This window comes from Geotrypetes seraphini, chromosome 7 (genome assembly GCF_902459505.1).
Source record: "Geotrypetes seraphini chromosome 7, aGeoSer1.1, whole genome shotgun sequence".
Lineage (NCBI taxonomy): Eukaryota > Metazoa > Chordata > Amphibia > Gymnophiona > Dermophiidae > Geotrypetes > Geotrypetes seraphini.
The window spans coordinates 87,392,954-87,411,034 of NC_047090.1; the positions used below are offsets into that span (position 1 = coordinate 87,392,954).

General features: G+C 39.8%; 1 protein-coding gene across 1 annotated transcript in view; it reads right to left on the minus strand.

Annotated features, from left to right (window-relative positions):
- The window catches only part of SRP54 (signal recognition particle 54), a 91,183-nt gene that overhangs the window by 50,419 nt on the left and 22,683 nt on the right, over positions 1-18,081 (minus strand). Inside the window, exons 5-8 of the mRNA XM_033952257.1 lie at positions 12,873-12,977; positions 9,238-9,304; positions 9,091-9,148; positions 1,645-1,795 (exon numbers count right to left, since the gene is read on the minus strand). Coding sequence (XP_033808148.1) covers positions 1,645-1,795; positions 9,091-9,148; positions 9,238-9,304; positions 12,873-12,977 — 381 coding nt within the window. The remainder of the gene's footprint in view (positions 1-1,644; positions 1,796-9,090; positions 9,149-9,237; positions 9,305-12,872; positions 12,978-18,081) is intronic.

The window sequence follows — 18,081 nt, forward strand, 5'->3', positions numbered from 1 at the left end:
GCTCAGTGTTACACCTAACATTTTATATTCATGTTCCTTGTTTTTCGTGCCTAGATGCATCACTTTGCATTTTTCTATATTGAACTTCATCTGCCACGTTTCCGCCCATTTCTCTAGCAGGTTCAAATCTCTCTGGAGTTCTTCACTATCCATCTGTGAACCAACTGACCGACATAGTTTGGTGTCATCTGCGAACTTGATTATATTACTCGTTGTTTCATCTCCCAGGTCATTTATGAATATATTGAATAAGATTGGCCCAAGGACTGAGCCCTGGGGCACACCGCTTGTCATCTTTTCCCAGTCCGAAAACCTCTCATTTATGCTAACCCTCTGCAATCTGCTCTCCAGCCAATTGGCTATCCATCTTAGTATATCCCCTTCAATTCCGTGGCTTTGTAGTTTCTTCAGAAGCCTAGCGTGTGGAACCTTGTCGAACGCCTTCTGGAAGTCCAAGTATATTATATCCACCGGGTCACCGCTATCGATTTGTTTGTTCACCTTCAACTGCAGGTGAAATTTTCAAAGGAAAATAGCCCAGGAAAGCACAGAAACCCCCAAAACACAGTGATTTTAGAATTGGGGGGGTCCCTAGGACTGACTCCCAAACTGCACAAAATTCACTTTTTGAGACCACCCAAAAATCGCTAAAACAAGCTATGTCATGAGGTGCTGGAAACTGAAGTAAAGAAGCTGAAACAGCTTACAGGGAGGATCCTTTGCCTCAACCAGCATGCAAACTGGACTGTTGGTCTTCTGATTGCCCCACCAGCCCGACATCCACATCCAGAAACTTCGCCACCAGACACCCGCGCAGAAGTGACCTGCCAAAGGGACACAGTCAGCTCCGATCATTGGACACACCTCCTCAGAGCCACACAGCCTGCACTCAAACCCACTAGCAGACGAACATGGGGTGAGCAAGCTCCCAAGGGAACAGTCCCTGAGCCCCAAACTGAAAGTGCAGGCTGTCCAGAGGATGCAATGCCAAGCAGCCAACCCCCTGGAAACAGACTTTCCGCAAAGTCTGCAATCTACCATAGTCAGAGCTGTCCCCCAGGAAGCCTCTGCAGCACAAAGGCGTGATCCGCGAACAAAAAGACTTGAGTTTAAAGAAAAATAAACACGAGTAGAAAGGACAGACTTCTGCTATCTGGTTTGTAGGAATGCAACTGGCTTCCTGGGAAGCAGTCCTGAGGTAAAAGGGGAGAGACTGAAAACATTGTGCGACTGAGGCTTCCTACAAGCTGTCTGGTGACCATAGTTGCAAACACACTAGTCCAGGAATAGAGTGGGATTGTAAAAGATAATGCAAATTAATATGCATGCACTCATTAGTGCATGTTCATAACTGAGGCCCTTCTCTTCCAAGGTGGAACATTGGGGAAGGCAGCTTTCAAAAACATACATAGGTAATCTGAAAATGGATTCTATGTAGTTAGCAAAACCATCAGAAATTGTATCTGTAGTTACCAATTATTCTCCCTTCCTGAGATGCTCCAGCATCAATTCTATAAAAGGAATCCTCCTGTACCACCACACAATGCATGAAGACTTGCCTATATACATAAGTTAACATTACCTAAATTCCTCATGAAAAACAAAAAGCCATCAAATAACATCAGTTGCCACTCAGTTACTTACTATAGCATTGGCCACTTGGAGCATTTCTTCAAACAAAGAATCTTCCTGTTTGTGACGTCCACTAGTATCAACAATGATTATCTCAAAATTCTCGTTCTTAAATTTATCAACTCCTTCTGAGGCAATAATTACAGGATCCATTTCTGTGTAACTGTATTTAACAGATCAAAGATACTGCTCAGACAGCTAGCAAAGCAAGTTAGTATAACTTAATTTTTTTTACCCAAACAAATACTACATCTTCAAAAATTAACACAATGTAAACAGAAATTGTATATAAAATGGAAAATCTTGATGCTACACCTCTCTCTAGCATCACTAGCATATTTATACAAGATGAGTTTGTATGTTTTTGATCATGGTTTTTTAAGTATTGAAAAATGAATAAAAAGTTGGTGTTTTTTTTAAGTAACAGTGATTTCCAGTTTACAAGAGAAAATAAAGAGCTGAAAAAATGTGCACTTCAAGAAAACAAAAATAATGGTTTAATTTTCTACATATGAAAAATATTCAGAACTATGGTAATTGCTATACAAGACTATTGATAGCAACCTTATAGCAGTGAAGGCATGAGGTCAAAACCAAATATATCAACAGCCTAATTGCAGGTAGTCAAATCCCTTTCCAGGAAGTTAACGTAGAGGCCCCATGTATCTTTTAATAAGCATGTTGCAGGGCACATGGGCTAAATTTTTACTTATCAAAAGAACATGCTTATTAACCATCAAAAGAACATAAGAATTGCCATTCCCAGCAATGCTACTCTAATCCATAACCCCTTAACCTGAACACCCTTCTATTACATATATGACAGCACCTCTCTTCCCTTCCCCGTGTTCTGGCTATCCCTAATGGTGTGACATATGCCCTATATATCAATTTAAAATTGCAGCTGCCTATAGGCAGTATTGATAGAGCAGGGGTGGGCATCCTTGGGCCTCAAGAGCCGCAACAAAGTTTTGGGTTTTCAGAATTTCCCCTATAAATATGCATGAGATCTATTTGCATGCACAGCTTCCACTGTAACCCAACTGGGGAAAGGGGCACATAGGCAACCACCTACCCCACACTGACACATGAAGAAGCAATACCCATACCCTTCATTTTCATTAGACATCAGTATAATTTGAACAGCAACTCCTTTTTGCCTTTCCCTTTACAAAAGGCAGTCCACCTCGGGCTTCACCTTTCACCCCTTTGAATTGCTTTTCTTTCATCACAAAACACTGCAGTTGAAACTACTGGAAAAATGCTATCTGAATCCACCCCCATCTGTCCTTTAGCCACTAGTGGGATGGGAACGCACTTAATAAATCCCTAAATTTCATTAACCTTCCTTCCCTTTCCCACACTTCTCTAACCATCTGGTATTCTTTTGAAACAAATGTGAGCTAATCTGCTATCTTTGAAAAAAGAGGTAAAATCCTGTCTAGCCTCCCTACCTTCTTCATAAGCCTTCCCCATTCGTCTCTCAAGGGGTCTACAATGATATATACCCTCCTTTCCTTAGCCCTACTTCTCCCAACTCCTCCTCTTCTACAAAAACTGAGTAAGGGAACCAAAATAGTGCATATCATACAGTCATGTGAAAAAATTAGGACACACCATGAAATATTCAGTTCTTTCTTAAGAAATATTCACATATCGATGTCAAATCTTTTTTTTTTTATTATTTATCTCTGGAAAAAAAAAAGTGATGTAATTGCAGGTAAACAACAAACATTTTCCTTCATTTACTCATGAAACAAAAAATATCCACAAAAATGTGTATTCTAACTGAGGAATAAATTAGGACACCTCCACATATCCTCCCACTTAAAGTGGCTCAAATCACACACACGTGTATCACATCAGGTGCACATGATTAGAACATCGTTACACAGCATTTTGAAGGAGGTTTGATCTACTTAAACCTCAGACATTTACGGCCTTTTTTACAAAGCCATTCAGCAACAGCCCCGAAGCCCTTTAAATCTCTATGGGCTTAGGGGCTGTTAGCACAGCGCAGCTGCTAGCGCGGCTTTGTAAAAGAGGCCGTTAGTGTGGTTTGCTCATGACTGCTGCAGTGAGAGTGAACACCATGGTGAGATCAAAAGAGCTGTCCGAGGCCTTCAGAAAGAAGATTGTAGCAGCTTATAAGTCTGGTGGGTTAAAAAAGATCTCGGAAGAATTTGACATTAGCCATTCCATGATCCAGAAAATGGTGTACAAGTGGAGGACTTTCCAAACTGCCAACATGCCCAGGTCTGGCTATCCAAACAAGTTGACCCCCAGAGCAGACCACAAAATGCAAAAAGAAGTATCCAAAAACCCTAAAATGTCATCACGGGACCTACAACAGGCTCTTGCTACTGTTGAGGTGAAAGTGAATGCATCTACAATCAGAAAGAGATTGCACAAATTTAATTTGCATAAGAGGTGTGCAAGGAGGAAAACTTTGCTCTCTAAGACTGAAGTTTGCCAGAGAGAACATAGACAAACACAGGACTTCTGGAATAGTGTTCTATGGACAGAAGAGTCTAAAATTGAATTATTTGGACACCAGAAAAGAGGAAATGTTTGGCGTACACCAAATACAGTATTCCAAGAAAAAAACATCATACCAACTGTGAAGCATGGAGGTGGAAGTGTCATGGTTTGGGGATGCTTTGCTGCAGCAGGACCTGGCAAGCTCACCATCACAGAATCCACCATGAATTCTACCATGTATGAGGGTGCTTGAGGAACATGTGAGACCATCTGTAAGAAAATTAAAGCTGAAGCGGAACTGGATCCTGCAACACGACAATGACCCAAAACATACCAGTAAATCCACCAAGATCTGGCTGAAAACTTAACAAAATGGAGAGAATCCTGGAGTGGCCAATCAAAGCCCTGATCTTAATCCCATTGAGATGCTGTGGGGTGATTTGAAACGGGCTGTACATGCAAGAAACCTCTCAAACATCTCGCAGCTGAAAGAATTCTGCATTGAGGTATGGGCCAAACTTTCCTCAGACCGATGTCAGAGGCTGGTAGATGGCTACAAGAAGCATCTCACTGCAGTTATTTCAGCCAAAGGGGGGGGGGTAACACTAGCTAATAGCTAGCGTTACCCTCCCCCCTTGGCTGAAATAGGGTGTAGGATGTCCTAATTTATTCCTAAATTAGAATACACATTTTTGTGGATATCTTTTGTTTCATGAGTAAATCAAGGAAAACTTTTGTTGTTTACCTGCAATTACATCACTTTCCTTTTCCAGAGATAAATAAAAAGATTTGACATCGATATGTGAACATTTCTTAGGAAAGAACTGAACATTTTCACATTTCTTAAGAAATAACTTTTTCACATGACTGTATCTATCCAGTGAGCTTCTTCATACCTATTATAACAAAATCTCATTGCTCTCAAGACTGCCACTTTATACCTTAATACTGAAAATATTTATGAATCCCACTCCCCTCTTCCTAATCAGGCTAGGGAAGCTGCAGAGGAAGTATTTAAACTTCCAGTGGTCATAAGGTGGGTGAAAGGGGCAATAAAATTATTGAAATGCATATGTGGGCCAGCAGCAGATAGAACGCTAGGAAGAATACAGATCTCTTCCTACCATCGAGATTAGAGAGAGGGTTGACAATGTAAAACAGAAAAAATTGTTGGGTAGCTATGAAGGCAGGCTCCTGGCACCATATCACAGTCCTAATTTTAATCGAGCTATTACAAAGGAGGAGAAAGAAACTGCTGGAGTTGAAATAATTTAATAGTTTTTGTACATAAAACTTCATTCAGAATTTATTTCATCATAATTCAATCCAGCCTCTCTTAGCTTTTTTCTTACCCAAAAGAAAAAAAAACATCCTTCCATCTTTTCACACCACTTCTGTGTAATATGTAGGAGGTAAAGCCATAAACAAGATGGCAAACTAAGCATAATCATCATCTTCAAGAGAACTATTCTGCCCATCCAATTTCTCCCTATCTCCATGGCTCCAGAAAATGAAGAACGGATTGAGACATCCTTACTTCCATTGCTTTCTTTGTTAATTATTTCTTTATTGAAATTTCAATTTCTCTTGATCACATCAATCATTTAAAAAATAACAGTATCAACATAATAAAAGAACAAAGGAAAAATGATAAAATAAGGAATTTAGAGTTTTTCTTTGTACTGTTAGCTAGTCCACAATTATAGGGAGGTAGCTGAAAGAAATACCGTATTTTTTGCTCCATAAGACGCACTTTTTCCACCCCTAAAAAGGGGGTAGAAAAGTGGATGCGTCTTAAGGAGCAAATATTTAAAAAAAATCCAACCTAACTGTACCTTTTTTTTTTTTTTTTGCATCCCGGCTCCCAGTGCGCTTTCCGTGCTCCTGCCTCGGTTCCCCTGCTCTCGCGATACAGCGGTGCACAAGGCAGGCATGCCAGCAGTTTTCAAATTTGGCAGTTATTAGGATCACGAAGATGCTCATAATGGAGCAGATGGCCCCGATGTCAGTGCGCTGAGTTTCAGCGGCAGAGAGTTCGCCAGCCATGAAGACATCATCCATGGCACCTCCCCCTCAGGGCCTAGGTAAGGTACCGCCAGGGAAGGAAAGCCCGACGATGCCGCTGCAGTTACCACCAAACAAAATTCAAATGGAACAAGCGGCCAACCAGAAGAAATCTAAACCAGCTTTGTGGCCTCCCCCGCCGACTCCCGTGAAAGCAGCCTGCAACTGCTTCCAGTTGTCAGCAGTCACAGGAGAGGCTTCCTGCGGGCACTGGTACTGCTTTGCAGTCCTCATTTCAGACAGCACTGGATACTCTAGGTACTAATTTAGCATCAACTTCTGGCTTGGGGTTGGCTGGTTGGCTGCCTGCCTTGGGGCTGGCTAGCTGGGGGCTAGCTGGCACTACACGTGCCTACCATTAGACGTGCTCACCACTAGACATGCCCTGTACCCTGTCCCGGCCTACCACTAGACCACCAGAGGGAGGGACAGGGTACACCATTGGTTTAAAATATTTTTTTCTTGATTTTTCCCTCTCTACAGGTGGGTGCATCTTATGGTCAGGTGCATCTAATGGAGCAAAAAATACGGTATACAACAGAGATTAAATAATAATTTCATCGTATTATAAGAAAAAAAATAGGCTAACCTGAGTAGGACCTAGTCATTTAACTGCGGATATTATACTTGTATGTTAATAGGGGACATCAACTTTTTATCCAAAATAAATCTAGACAACTGTGAAGATTCAAAGAAAACATATCTAGCTCCTTGAAAATTAACCAAGCATTTGCAGGGAAATCTAAGAACAAATGTAGCTCCCAGTTTTAAGACCTGAGGTCGCAAAAGTAAAAATTGTTTCCTCTTCTTCTGTATACATCCAGATACATTCTAATTTTGTGACTCAAACAGTTTATATTTATGTTTAAATAACATTTTTAATAACTAGTCCCTATCAGAATGCAATGCTAATTGAACAAACGTAGCTATTGGGACCGGTTCCACATCTGATCTCTCCAATATATTTGTCAAATCCAAAGTGTCTACTGCAAGACCTTGTTGGTCTTCTTCTAATTTCTTATTTCCCTGAGGGAGATAGTAGATCTTTGAAATTGGTGGATAAAAAATTTCCAACATTTTCAAAATCTCACAGAGATATCTCTTGGACAAATCAAGGGTCGAAATAAGAGTTCCCCGTTTGACTTCCACCTCCAACCGAACACTTCTCATCCGAAGTGCCTCTGGGTCCTTGCTCAACAAAAATATCCATCGGACCAAGTAACTGTATCGCTGACCCAGGTTCCAAAAGAAAAACCCGGGTCTTAGATTTCCTTTTTACCATTGGAATAGAGTAAGAAGCACAAAGGCTTTCTGCCGAGATCCTTCAGGACACCATCTTGGTAAGGCTCCTTCCCCCACGGTCTGGATGTCTCAATCCGTTCTCTTTTTTGGAGCCATATGGCAACCCTATCCATGGCTCCCTGAAAAAAAAATACTCTTCCCAGGTGATCTAAAAGTCTGGAATCTTTTCCAGGCAGCATACTAGAAAAAAAAACAACAAAAAACCTCTGCATGGCTTTGCTTTTTATTTTTTTCAACCCATTCTAAACGAAAAAAGATTTATACGAAAGTGGCTGAGAATATCAGTTTGTCTGACCATCTGGTGGCAAAATAATTCTCTGAAAAATTAAGAATGGGATGCAACTTTGCATATGTGGGGGGAGGGACAGGAAAAAGAGGCACCAAGTTCAAAACTAGGCCAAATTAGATTAGGAGTTTGAGAAATAAGCCCTCCCAAAAATGGCCTAATGCATTACTATGGGAGAAAGAGTTCCAACTTCTGTAGTTTTGATACTACATAATATGAAAACACAGCAGTTAGGATCTTACTCCTTTCAAACTATGACTCTCCTTGTTCTCTACTCTCCCAAACACTCAAATTGCCCCATCCACAACTGTCCCAATACACAAATGCACACATATGTAAAAGAGTTGGAAAAAATTTCACCATGTGTAGGAGGAAAGACAAAATGCTGGTTTTCAGGATTTTCCCCAGTTTAGCTAGTTAAATGGTACTCCAAATTCGAGATAAATGTTTAAGGCATTTGTAGTGTTGGAGAGAATTCATCAAGTACACTGGGGCTTTAAGTTACTACTACTACTTATTTCCACAGTGCTACTAAATGTACGCAGTGCTATTCATTAAGCACTGAAGTTGCATTATTTGATCCTTAACACGACAAAGAGCCCCCAACAAAGCATGACTTAATTTACTGCAGTGATATTTTAAGTCACTGCAGTTAGAAAACAATGAGATGCTAGAATAGCACGGATATCTTACAGGCTGCTGAAACCTGAAGAAAATCAGGGTTTGGTAAAAGGCCTTTTTTTTTTTTAACGCGCCTTGATGAACTCCCCCTTTTATTCCCTAAATTATTAGTGGGTTAAGACTAAAGGAATTCAAAGAAGCTGAAGAATGAGCCAGGTCTTCAAACAAACCACACTTTAATGGCAACCAGTATGGCATAGAAACAAAAACAAGGATGTGGGAAAGGGACACTGGTCAGACCACTGTGTGGACAAACAGTATTTGCTCTTTTACATGCTTGCCACAACTTGTTTTATTAATATGTAAGCTTGTGCGAATTTTAACTGACATTCTACATTTAAATGTGTTTGTCCACACAGTGGTCTGACTAATGACCCTTCCCCTTTTTTCCTTTGTATTGTTTGAACCAGTGTAGCATATACAGATTATCATCCAACTATGCATGTTTAAACGAGCCATTCTTTAATGGCAACCAATGTAACATATACAGAGTATCATCTAAAGACCTGGCTCACTCTGCTGCTTCTTTGGATTCCTTGGGATTTGTGCAGAGAGGTCTCTCTGTTATTGGGAATAAAGACTGAAAATATTCTAAGAGTTGAATAAATAAGATTTCGGACAACTAACCAAAGAAATGTACTTACCTTCCATAAAATGGGATTCTTGCTTTTGTCGCATTTTGTTTCAGCTGATCAAAGGCACCTATAACATGATGAGATGCTGTTATAGAAACAAATGAAAAATGTCAGCAATAAGATAATCACTTAGAACATGAAAAAAAAAGACTTCACCTGCTCTGAATGTGTCCGCACATATCAAACATGTCTTCCAGCCTTTTCTTTGGTAATAGTATGCCAGCTGTCAAAGAGATCAATAAAGATAATTTGAGGGCTACCAGGCTGATTCAATTCAGTACCAAGGGGAGCAGAATGGAAAAGCTCATTATTTATATGGGATTTCATAGCTTTCTACTGTTAGAAGGTTTTCTAGTGCAGTCTTTATTAGTGTTCTGCCAAGCAGCATAGGAAAACTGTACCAGTTATCTGAAACTGCAAAAAATGTAGTTGATACCAATTTTTATTAATGACTATGCAAAATACTATAATAAACTAAACACTTCTACTTGTCATTAAAAACAAAACAGGTACATATGCGTATCACAAACACTAATATAGGGGCACTACAACAATGCCCAAAGAAGCAGCGCAATCAATAGCAGATAAAACTGTGTTAAATTTTGACATTTCAATGTATTTACTTGCATTGCACAGAGCACTGATTTAATTTGTATATGAAAAGGTTTTTTTTAATGCCTATGAAGTTTTTTCTCTGCTATACCTGTCACCTGTCTCTGACAGGTGGAAGTTGGGATCCGAGGCTTTTTCCTCCTCTTATTTTATTTTATTGATTGCTCTGTTTCTTTGGACACTGAACTGAAAGGAGCTATAGCTGAACTGTTTCAACTAATAGCCAATCTGTTGATCAAAAGGGGAAAGATTCCAGAGGACTGGAAGGTGGCAAATGTTATGCCGATCTTCAAAAAAGGTTCGAGGGGAGACCCGGGAAACTACATGCCGGTGAGTCTGACCTTGGTACCGGGAAAGATGGTAGAGGCGCTGTTAAAGAACCGCATCATTAATCACCTTGATGGACACCGACTGATGAGGACCAGTCAGCACAGTTTCAACAAAGGCAGATCTTGTTTGACAAACCTGCTGCACTTCTTCAAGGGAGTAAACAGGCAGATAGACAAGGGCAACCCGGTGACATTGGGTTGAATGGTGAGCTTGAATGGGCGTCACTGATAGGTTGAGGAACCATCCAATAGGAAGTAGGGGGGTGGTAATTTTTAAACGTTAATGAGTATTTAAACCCGAGGTGAAATGCTGCCGCCATCTTTCTCTTCCAAATATTATGTAGAGTCGGATGACAGTGACACGCTCAGTAAGAATTAATTTAAGGTTAAGATGGTTTAATAACATGGGAGGTTTATCTAAAGTGGAAGATTTATGTTTTACAAGATAACTGAAACGTTTTCCTTCTATTTTATAGGGAGACCCTGCAGAAATGAGCATCTACCACCACCACTATCACCTTGGTGAGTGTGCAAGGTGCTGTCGCCAGACCAAAGGGAAACACCGAGAACTGATAAAGGTTCTCCAGGACATTAAATCTCAGGAACGTCCTGTGTTCCAGAAAGATGGGAATATGCAGGTAGGCTTCTATCAATTCCACAGAAGCCAGAAATTTCCCTGGCACCACTGCCATAAGGACTGATCACACTGTCTCTATGTGAAAGCATGGAACTTTCATTGCTGCATTGACATGCATGAGATCCAGAATGGGTCTCCAATCTTCAGAGACTTTCTTGGGCCCCATGAAGTATATGGAGTATCTACCAGAGCCCAATTATTCAGGAAGCACAGGTTCTATGGTCTGAATATCAGTCTCTGAACTGTAGCCGAGTCCTTGCTTGCCTTCTCCAGACACCCTGACGGGGAGTCCACAAACCAGTCTGCTAAGGACTGGGTGGATTCAAGCTTGTAACTGCTCCGAATGATCTCCATTACTCAATGGTCTGAAAAGATCTGTGCCCAGACCTCTGCATAATCCGAGAACAGCCCCCCTATCTTCAGGAAAACGACTCTGGATCTGGCGTCATTGTGCTTTCTTGGAGGTTGAATCAGGACGTGAACTGGAGGCTTGGTTCTGCCTTGGTCCTGAAAATCTGTCTTGATACCTGGTAGGATCTCCGAGATGAGGCTCCTCCCGAGCATTGCCAAAAGCATCTGAAGGCATGAAAATTAGACTGTCCAGAGCCTCTCAAGGTTTGCAGTCTACTGTCAGATAAAGATTTTGGCTGATGATCCGCCATGCTGGCCATTAGATCATCTAGTCCCTTTCTGAACAACACTTGCCCTTTGAAATGATGTCTGCCGAGGGTAGCCTTTAAGGTGGAATATCCCACCCACTGCCTGATCCAGAGCATTCTGTGGGCTGAGATCAAATAAGCCAAAACTTTGCTCATGACTCTGATGATGTCATAGAGACAATACGATGAAACCTTCTGCCCAATGTGCAGTGGCAACCAAAATAGCAAACAAGATGCTAGGAAAAATAGCAAACAAGATGCACGGTCTGTATCTGTGTATGGCCGTTTGGTGGGGGATGGGCTGGGGAGGGCTTCAGTGGCTGGGAGGGTGTAGATGGGCTGGAGTAGGTTTTAACAGAGATTTCGGCAGTTGGAACCCAAGCACAGTACCGGGTAGAGCTTTGGATTCTTGCCCAGAAATAGCTAAGAAAAAAATTAAGAAATTTAAATTGAATCAGGTTGGGCAGACTGGATGAACCATTCGGGTCTTTATCTGCTGTCATCTACTATGTTACTATGCCCGACAGCCTGCGCTCAAACCCTTGCGACCCAGTAAGCGAGCAGTGCTACAAGGGGAATGGACCCTGAGCTCCAGAAAAGTTTCTGCAAGCTGGCCAATAGGTACCACAGAGGGATTGGCCTGACAGCTGCAGACCTCAATTCTGCTTCTCCTCCATATAGGCAGAGCTGAACCCTTGACAAGGGAAGCTCTGTAAACCATCCAAACCAGGTGAAAAATACAAAAAAGAAACTAGAGTAGATCAGAAAGAAAGACTTCTTCCAGCTTGCGATCAAAAGGAAGAACTGAAGGGGGCAGCAGAACCCTTTAGTGAAGGAAGAGGGATTCAAAAGCTGGAGTGGATACCTTCTGTATGATTTGCGAGCACAAGGATATTATCTGTACATCCAAAATAACACACCTATTGCACCTAAAATAAAATTTCAATAGTGTAATCAGTACATGCTTTTATGTTTATTTTTTATTGCTTTTCTATTGTATTTGTTTCTGTTTTATGTTAGAGTTTGAGCTTTATGTATTATATGTGACTTAGCAATTTGTGTAGCATGGGATTATGTATACGCACACATTTCATCCCGTGTCATTCTAGGATAGCAGAAAAGAGCTAGAGCTAGCCCTAGGTAGAATTAAGACTAAAGAACCAAAAAGAAATGAATACATCTGTGTTTTAAGTTTCCAAGATATCTTACTAAGAGAGTTGTACACTAACAAATAGCATGCAAAGGAATAGGACCTGCTGCAAATTTACCCACATTAACAGAATTAGCATACATTAACTTTTACTAAATGATTTCCTTAATTTGTTCTTTACTTTCTGACAAAGTCCTTTTGTTTTTAGAACTACACTGCAAAAATGTCTTTTATATTTTAGTAAAGATTACCTCATTCTGAAAACTTCTTTCCACCCCTTTCTCCACAGAAAAGGTTCCATACATTCAATACTCTTTCTACTACCTTGATGGCCTCAACTATAATTTATAAACATAAAAGTTTCATCTAAGTACCACTGGAAAAAGAGATCTCTCTAAAATTACCTTTGAACATGTTGTCGTCTTACCACTTCCCTGCAATCCTACAAACATGATAATGTTCTGCTTTCCTTTTGTAGGTGTCCAAGCTTTTACCCCTGGATCCACTAGCTGCAGCACAGAATAACAAAAACACATAAAAGAAAAGTTCAAGCTGGAGTATCAACAGATTCCTTTAGATATTTACAAAAAAAACTATGGTCATTTTGCCTACATAAAGAAATGCTGGCAGGCATACAAACAGGACAAAACAAGGGGCTAACTACAGAGGTTGTATTTGGCCCTGAACTGGGGGTGGGATGGAGAGAGAAAGGGGGTTCTTTCTGTTGAGGAAGTCAGGTAAAAGGACAAACAAAAAAAGGGTTTGTATCTGAAATCATTATTTGGTCCGCAAACGAAAACTCTTGGCTTACTTATCGCTTTTAAAAGGTATGTAATCCATTTCAAAGAGTTCAGTTTTGTCAGTATTTAAACCCCTCTATGTAGTCAAAAAGGCCTTTGTAAGGAAGTTCTAACACTGCCATTATTTGGTTCTTCAGTGGTTTATTAGGAACACTTCAAGATCCTATTATGAAGTTAACAGACTATGGGGCTCATAATCAAAATTTAATCACATCTAAAAACCCGTCCAAATCGGCACTTGGATGATCTAAAAGACAGGTCATTCAAGTGCCGATAATCAAAACGCCTTTTTGGGTTTTTTTGTTCTTTTTTTATTTATCTATCATTTCAAATTATCATTACATACAGAATGATATAAGAAATACAATATTATCAGTATAAGCTGATCTAATCAAAAAAGCACAAAAGTAATATTTCATCTCATATAGTCCACAATGAGAGGAGACAAGAAAGGAAAAACAAACAAACTCTGGGACCGTGGAATATATCTTTCAAAACTATTAAGGAAAAGAGCAGTTAACATCCTTCCAGTCTTTTAACAACATTATGATTCAATCTAGATGTGTAGAAATCCCTTTACCTTCTAAAAAGAAACCTAATTGGGCAGGTTCAAAAAAATACATATTTATTTCCCTGAAGAGAAACAAAACACTTACAGGGAAATCTTAACTGAAAAACTGCCCCTAAAGTATGATAGAAATTCTTTTCTTCTCATTTGCGTCCATTTTGAGACATCAGGAAACATATACCCTTTCTCCCAGATAGGATACCTGTTTCAATTTAAAATACAGTTTCAGCAACATTTCCTTTTCCTGAAGAAACACAAGAGAGACTAATAGTGTAGCCTGGCCCTCTGTTTCAATATCAGATGATTGTAGTATATCAGATATTTCCATCTAATCTCTACCTCCTCCTACCTCTTCTTCTTTCTTTAATAAATTTTTTATAGTGGGAGGAGGTCAGATTCTGATATCTTTAAGGTTGTTAACATAAAATTGGCTACTGGAAATTGGCTAATGGAAAATTTAAAAAAGTCTCAAATTCAAATTTTTCTGCTGATTCTCCAAGTTTTTGATCTTCCTCAGGAACATCATTTTATCTGAAACTTGTTTAGCAATCAAATTTTTAGTCTCTATCGTTGTTTTCTCCAAGTTCTTCAATTCTAATTGTTGCTGCTGAAATGAAGTCTCTAACAGAGATCTCTATCTCTATCTCTCTCTCTCTCATGCAGAGGGAAGAAGCAAGAGAATAAAAATTTTTTAAAAAAAAATTATATTAAGAAGAGGCTGAGGCGGATCCAAGATGGCCAACGGGACAGCTAGCTGAGCGTCCCGATTAGAACCGAGAGCGAGTACCTGGTTGTTTTTCCTCCTTTGCGGTGTTTACCTCCATCCTGTAATGCCGAAGAGAAGGGGACGAAGTGCCGCTGTAGCCTCGCGGCGCCCTGACCCCGCTAGACTCGGCAACATCGAGGAACTAATACGCTGGATGCAGGAAGTGTCGGCGGTGGCGTCGGCTTCCCCGTTGGGAGCACTCGTTGGTGAGCAGGATGTGGTCTCCCCGGGCTTGGAAATATCGTTAAGCCCCGACGCCAGAACTCCACCCCCTCTTCATCAGCATACCAGCTCCCCTCGGACAGTAGAGCCATCGGAGGTTGGTGAGCTCCTGTCCAGTGAGGCTTTGGTCACCGGACAGGGGAGAATGGATGTGGACTCCTGTGTTGCGAGTCCGGTAACGGCTGAGGCTCAGAGCAGCAAGAGGGAATGCAGCTTCCAGGAGAACAGCATGCAGGAGGAAAGGTCAGCTATAGCTAATTTTCCTATACAAAAAGAACAATTTGTTGAAATAGAGAAACCCAGAGAAATAACTCTTGAGGCGATATGGGATCTGGTGGCAGATTTAGCAAAATCTATAAAACCCCAAATTTCCCAAATTGAATCAAAGCTAAATATCCATGAAACAAATATTAAAGGTTTACAAACAGATTTTCAGGACCTTAAAGATTCAAATGTTGCCACCAAACAACTTAATGAAACATTAATGAAAGACAATATAAATATGAGAAGAAAATTGGAAGCTTTAGATAATCTTTCTCGTAATAACAATCTCAGGCTGATTAATTTTCTTAAAGTGGCAACAATATCCCCGAGAGAGATGATAAAAAGATATGGTAGAAATTTTGGATATATCAGAAGAACTGCTTCCACCTTTAACTCAGGCTTATTATCTGCCTATTCGGAAAATTGAAGGACAACATCAACAATATCAAGAACCACAACAACTACCTATAGAGGTCCAACAAAATTGAAATGTTTCATTGATATTAGAACAGTCGGACAAGGAAATTGCGACATCTGCAACTTTACTTCTCACTGTAGCCTTGGCACCGGATAAAAACTGGTTGCTGAGATTTTACTTCAAAAATAAGTCAAAAGAATTTTTGGGATTTAAAAATCCGCGGTAGGATTGGGAGCCTTTCTATACCCAGTGGATACTACCTGAGGGGATTTTGCGTCTGTTCCTGGCCCCCTGCAACAGCGGTTTGGATCCGTTTTTCTTCAGCTGGCAGGCAGTTACTGAGACGGACCCCCTGACGTCATCGGATCCGTCTCCAACAACTTAAAACCAACGCCGTGGCCGCAGGGCGTGGCCGAAGGAGCTCCCCCCCCCCCCCTTGGGAGCCCCTTGGAGCCACGAAGAGTCCGGGAGTTGGAAGCTGGATGGTAATATAAAGTATTTATATAATTCTTATATCATTGTTTAGAATATGGGGAAAAGGAAGATAAAACCCAAAAGCTCTACACCAGTGGTATCAGGTCCAATGGACAGACATTTATTATTACTTTCGGACAATCCACCAGTGATACCACCAGATGTAGATTCCTCCTTGTCAGGAGCCTCAATAAGTCCTCTCAACCGTACTTCTCCCCTTCATCCGGTACCCAGTGATGGTGGGAATATAACTCCCACTATTTCTGATGTTCAAATGAGTTCATCCACCCATTTGAATAAATTAGTATATGCTGAAATACCCAAATCTTTGACATTTTCTGGTGGTGTGGATGAAACTACACGAACAGAGGAAACACAGGATATTACCTTAAAAGACTTGTGGTTGGGCATATCCAGAGTTGAAGGGTTTCTCAGGACAACGATGAAGCAAATGGGAGATTATTCTCAGTCAGTTTCTTCTAAATTAGAAAATGTGGATGCTAATTTAGGTTGTTTGGACAAACGACTAAATGTGGTAGAAAATCAATGTAATAATTTGTTAGCTGTCTCTGTATCTGCTGTTAAAGATTCAACAGTAATACACTCAAAAATTGAATCTATGGAGAACATGAATAGAGTGAAAAATCTACGCTTGGTCAATTTCCCAGTGACTCATTTATTGTCACCTGAGATTTTATTAAGGAAATTCTTTAAGGAAGTACTGGGAATGACCAATGCAGAGAATTTTCCAATAAATAATTATTATTATATTCCTCAAAAAAAAACTTGAATCTGCCCAGGGGGAGGACCATCTGACCACAACAGAGGTAAATTTGACTGAATTTTTGGAGGATACACAGGATGTGATTCAGACTAGGTCCACCCTGGTAATAACATGCATGAGCGAGATGGATAAAATGTTGATAATGAGACTTTATTTTAAAAATTGATTAATGAAGTTTTGTGGGGATTTGGTCAGGATTTTTCCGGATGTATCCAGAACCACACAGTTGAGAAGAAAGAGTTTTTGAAATTGAAGCATAGAGTGTTGGCACTGGATGCATCCTTTTACCTAAAATTTCCTTGTAAATGTATGATTAACATGCAAGACATCGAATATTCTTTTTGGGATCCAATACAACTACAACAATTCTTAATTGCAAGAGAAAAGAAATAGAAATGAGATTTGTTTCACTTTAATGAGGAAAATGAGGAGAATAAATATAACTAGTATTCCAGTTTTGGGGAACGACTCTGGGTTCATTAACATGAACCAAGAATCATTATCCACTATATTTCTTGAATTTATTTTATTAGAAAATAGCAAGATAACTCCCCATTAATGTGGGCTTGAAAGGAGCTTTGTATGTATGAATTTGATTATGTATTGTTTTATGTGATTTTCCTTTTTCCTTTTGTATTTTTGGATATTGTAAAGTATTCAAAACTATAAATAAAAAAAATAAAAATAAAAAAAAAAGAACAGTCGGACAAGGAAATTGCGACACCTGCAACTTTACTTCTCACTGTAGCCTTGGCACCGGATAAAAACTGGTTGCTGAGATTTTACTTCAAAAATAAGTCAAAAGAATTTTTGGGATTTAAAATACAAATATTTCCGGATCTGGCTCGAGATACCCAAAGGCGTCGTCGTGAATTTCTGATTTTGAAGCCGGGAGTTATCGCTCTTGGAGCCTCTTTCTTCTTAAGACACCCATGTAAATGTGTGATATTATATCAAAAGCAAAAATATGTTTTCTTTGAGCCTATACAACTGACAACCTTTCTGTCAGCTGCACACCTGAAAGCTGGGATTAATACAACATGAGTGTTCATTATTTGATTAGGTCACTTCCTTCAGCTAATTGTGTTCCTGTCTTTCTTCTTATTGATATATTACTAAGATTTTTGTAAGGCTCACCGTTTTACATCTTGGATCTATAATATGAGGACTTGGAGGAGATTAAGATTATTTTTCTTTAATTATAATTATTGATTTGCTTGGAATGTGTTCTTTAATGCCTCTCCTTTCTGTACAAGTGTATACTTGATTATTTATTTGAAAATTGATAAATAAATAATTAAAAAAAAAAAAAAAATT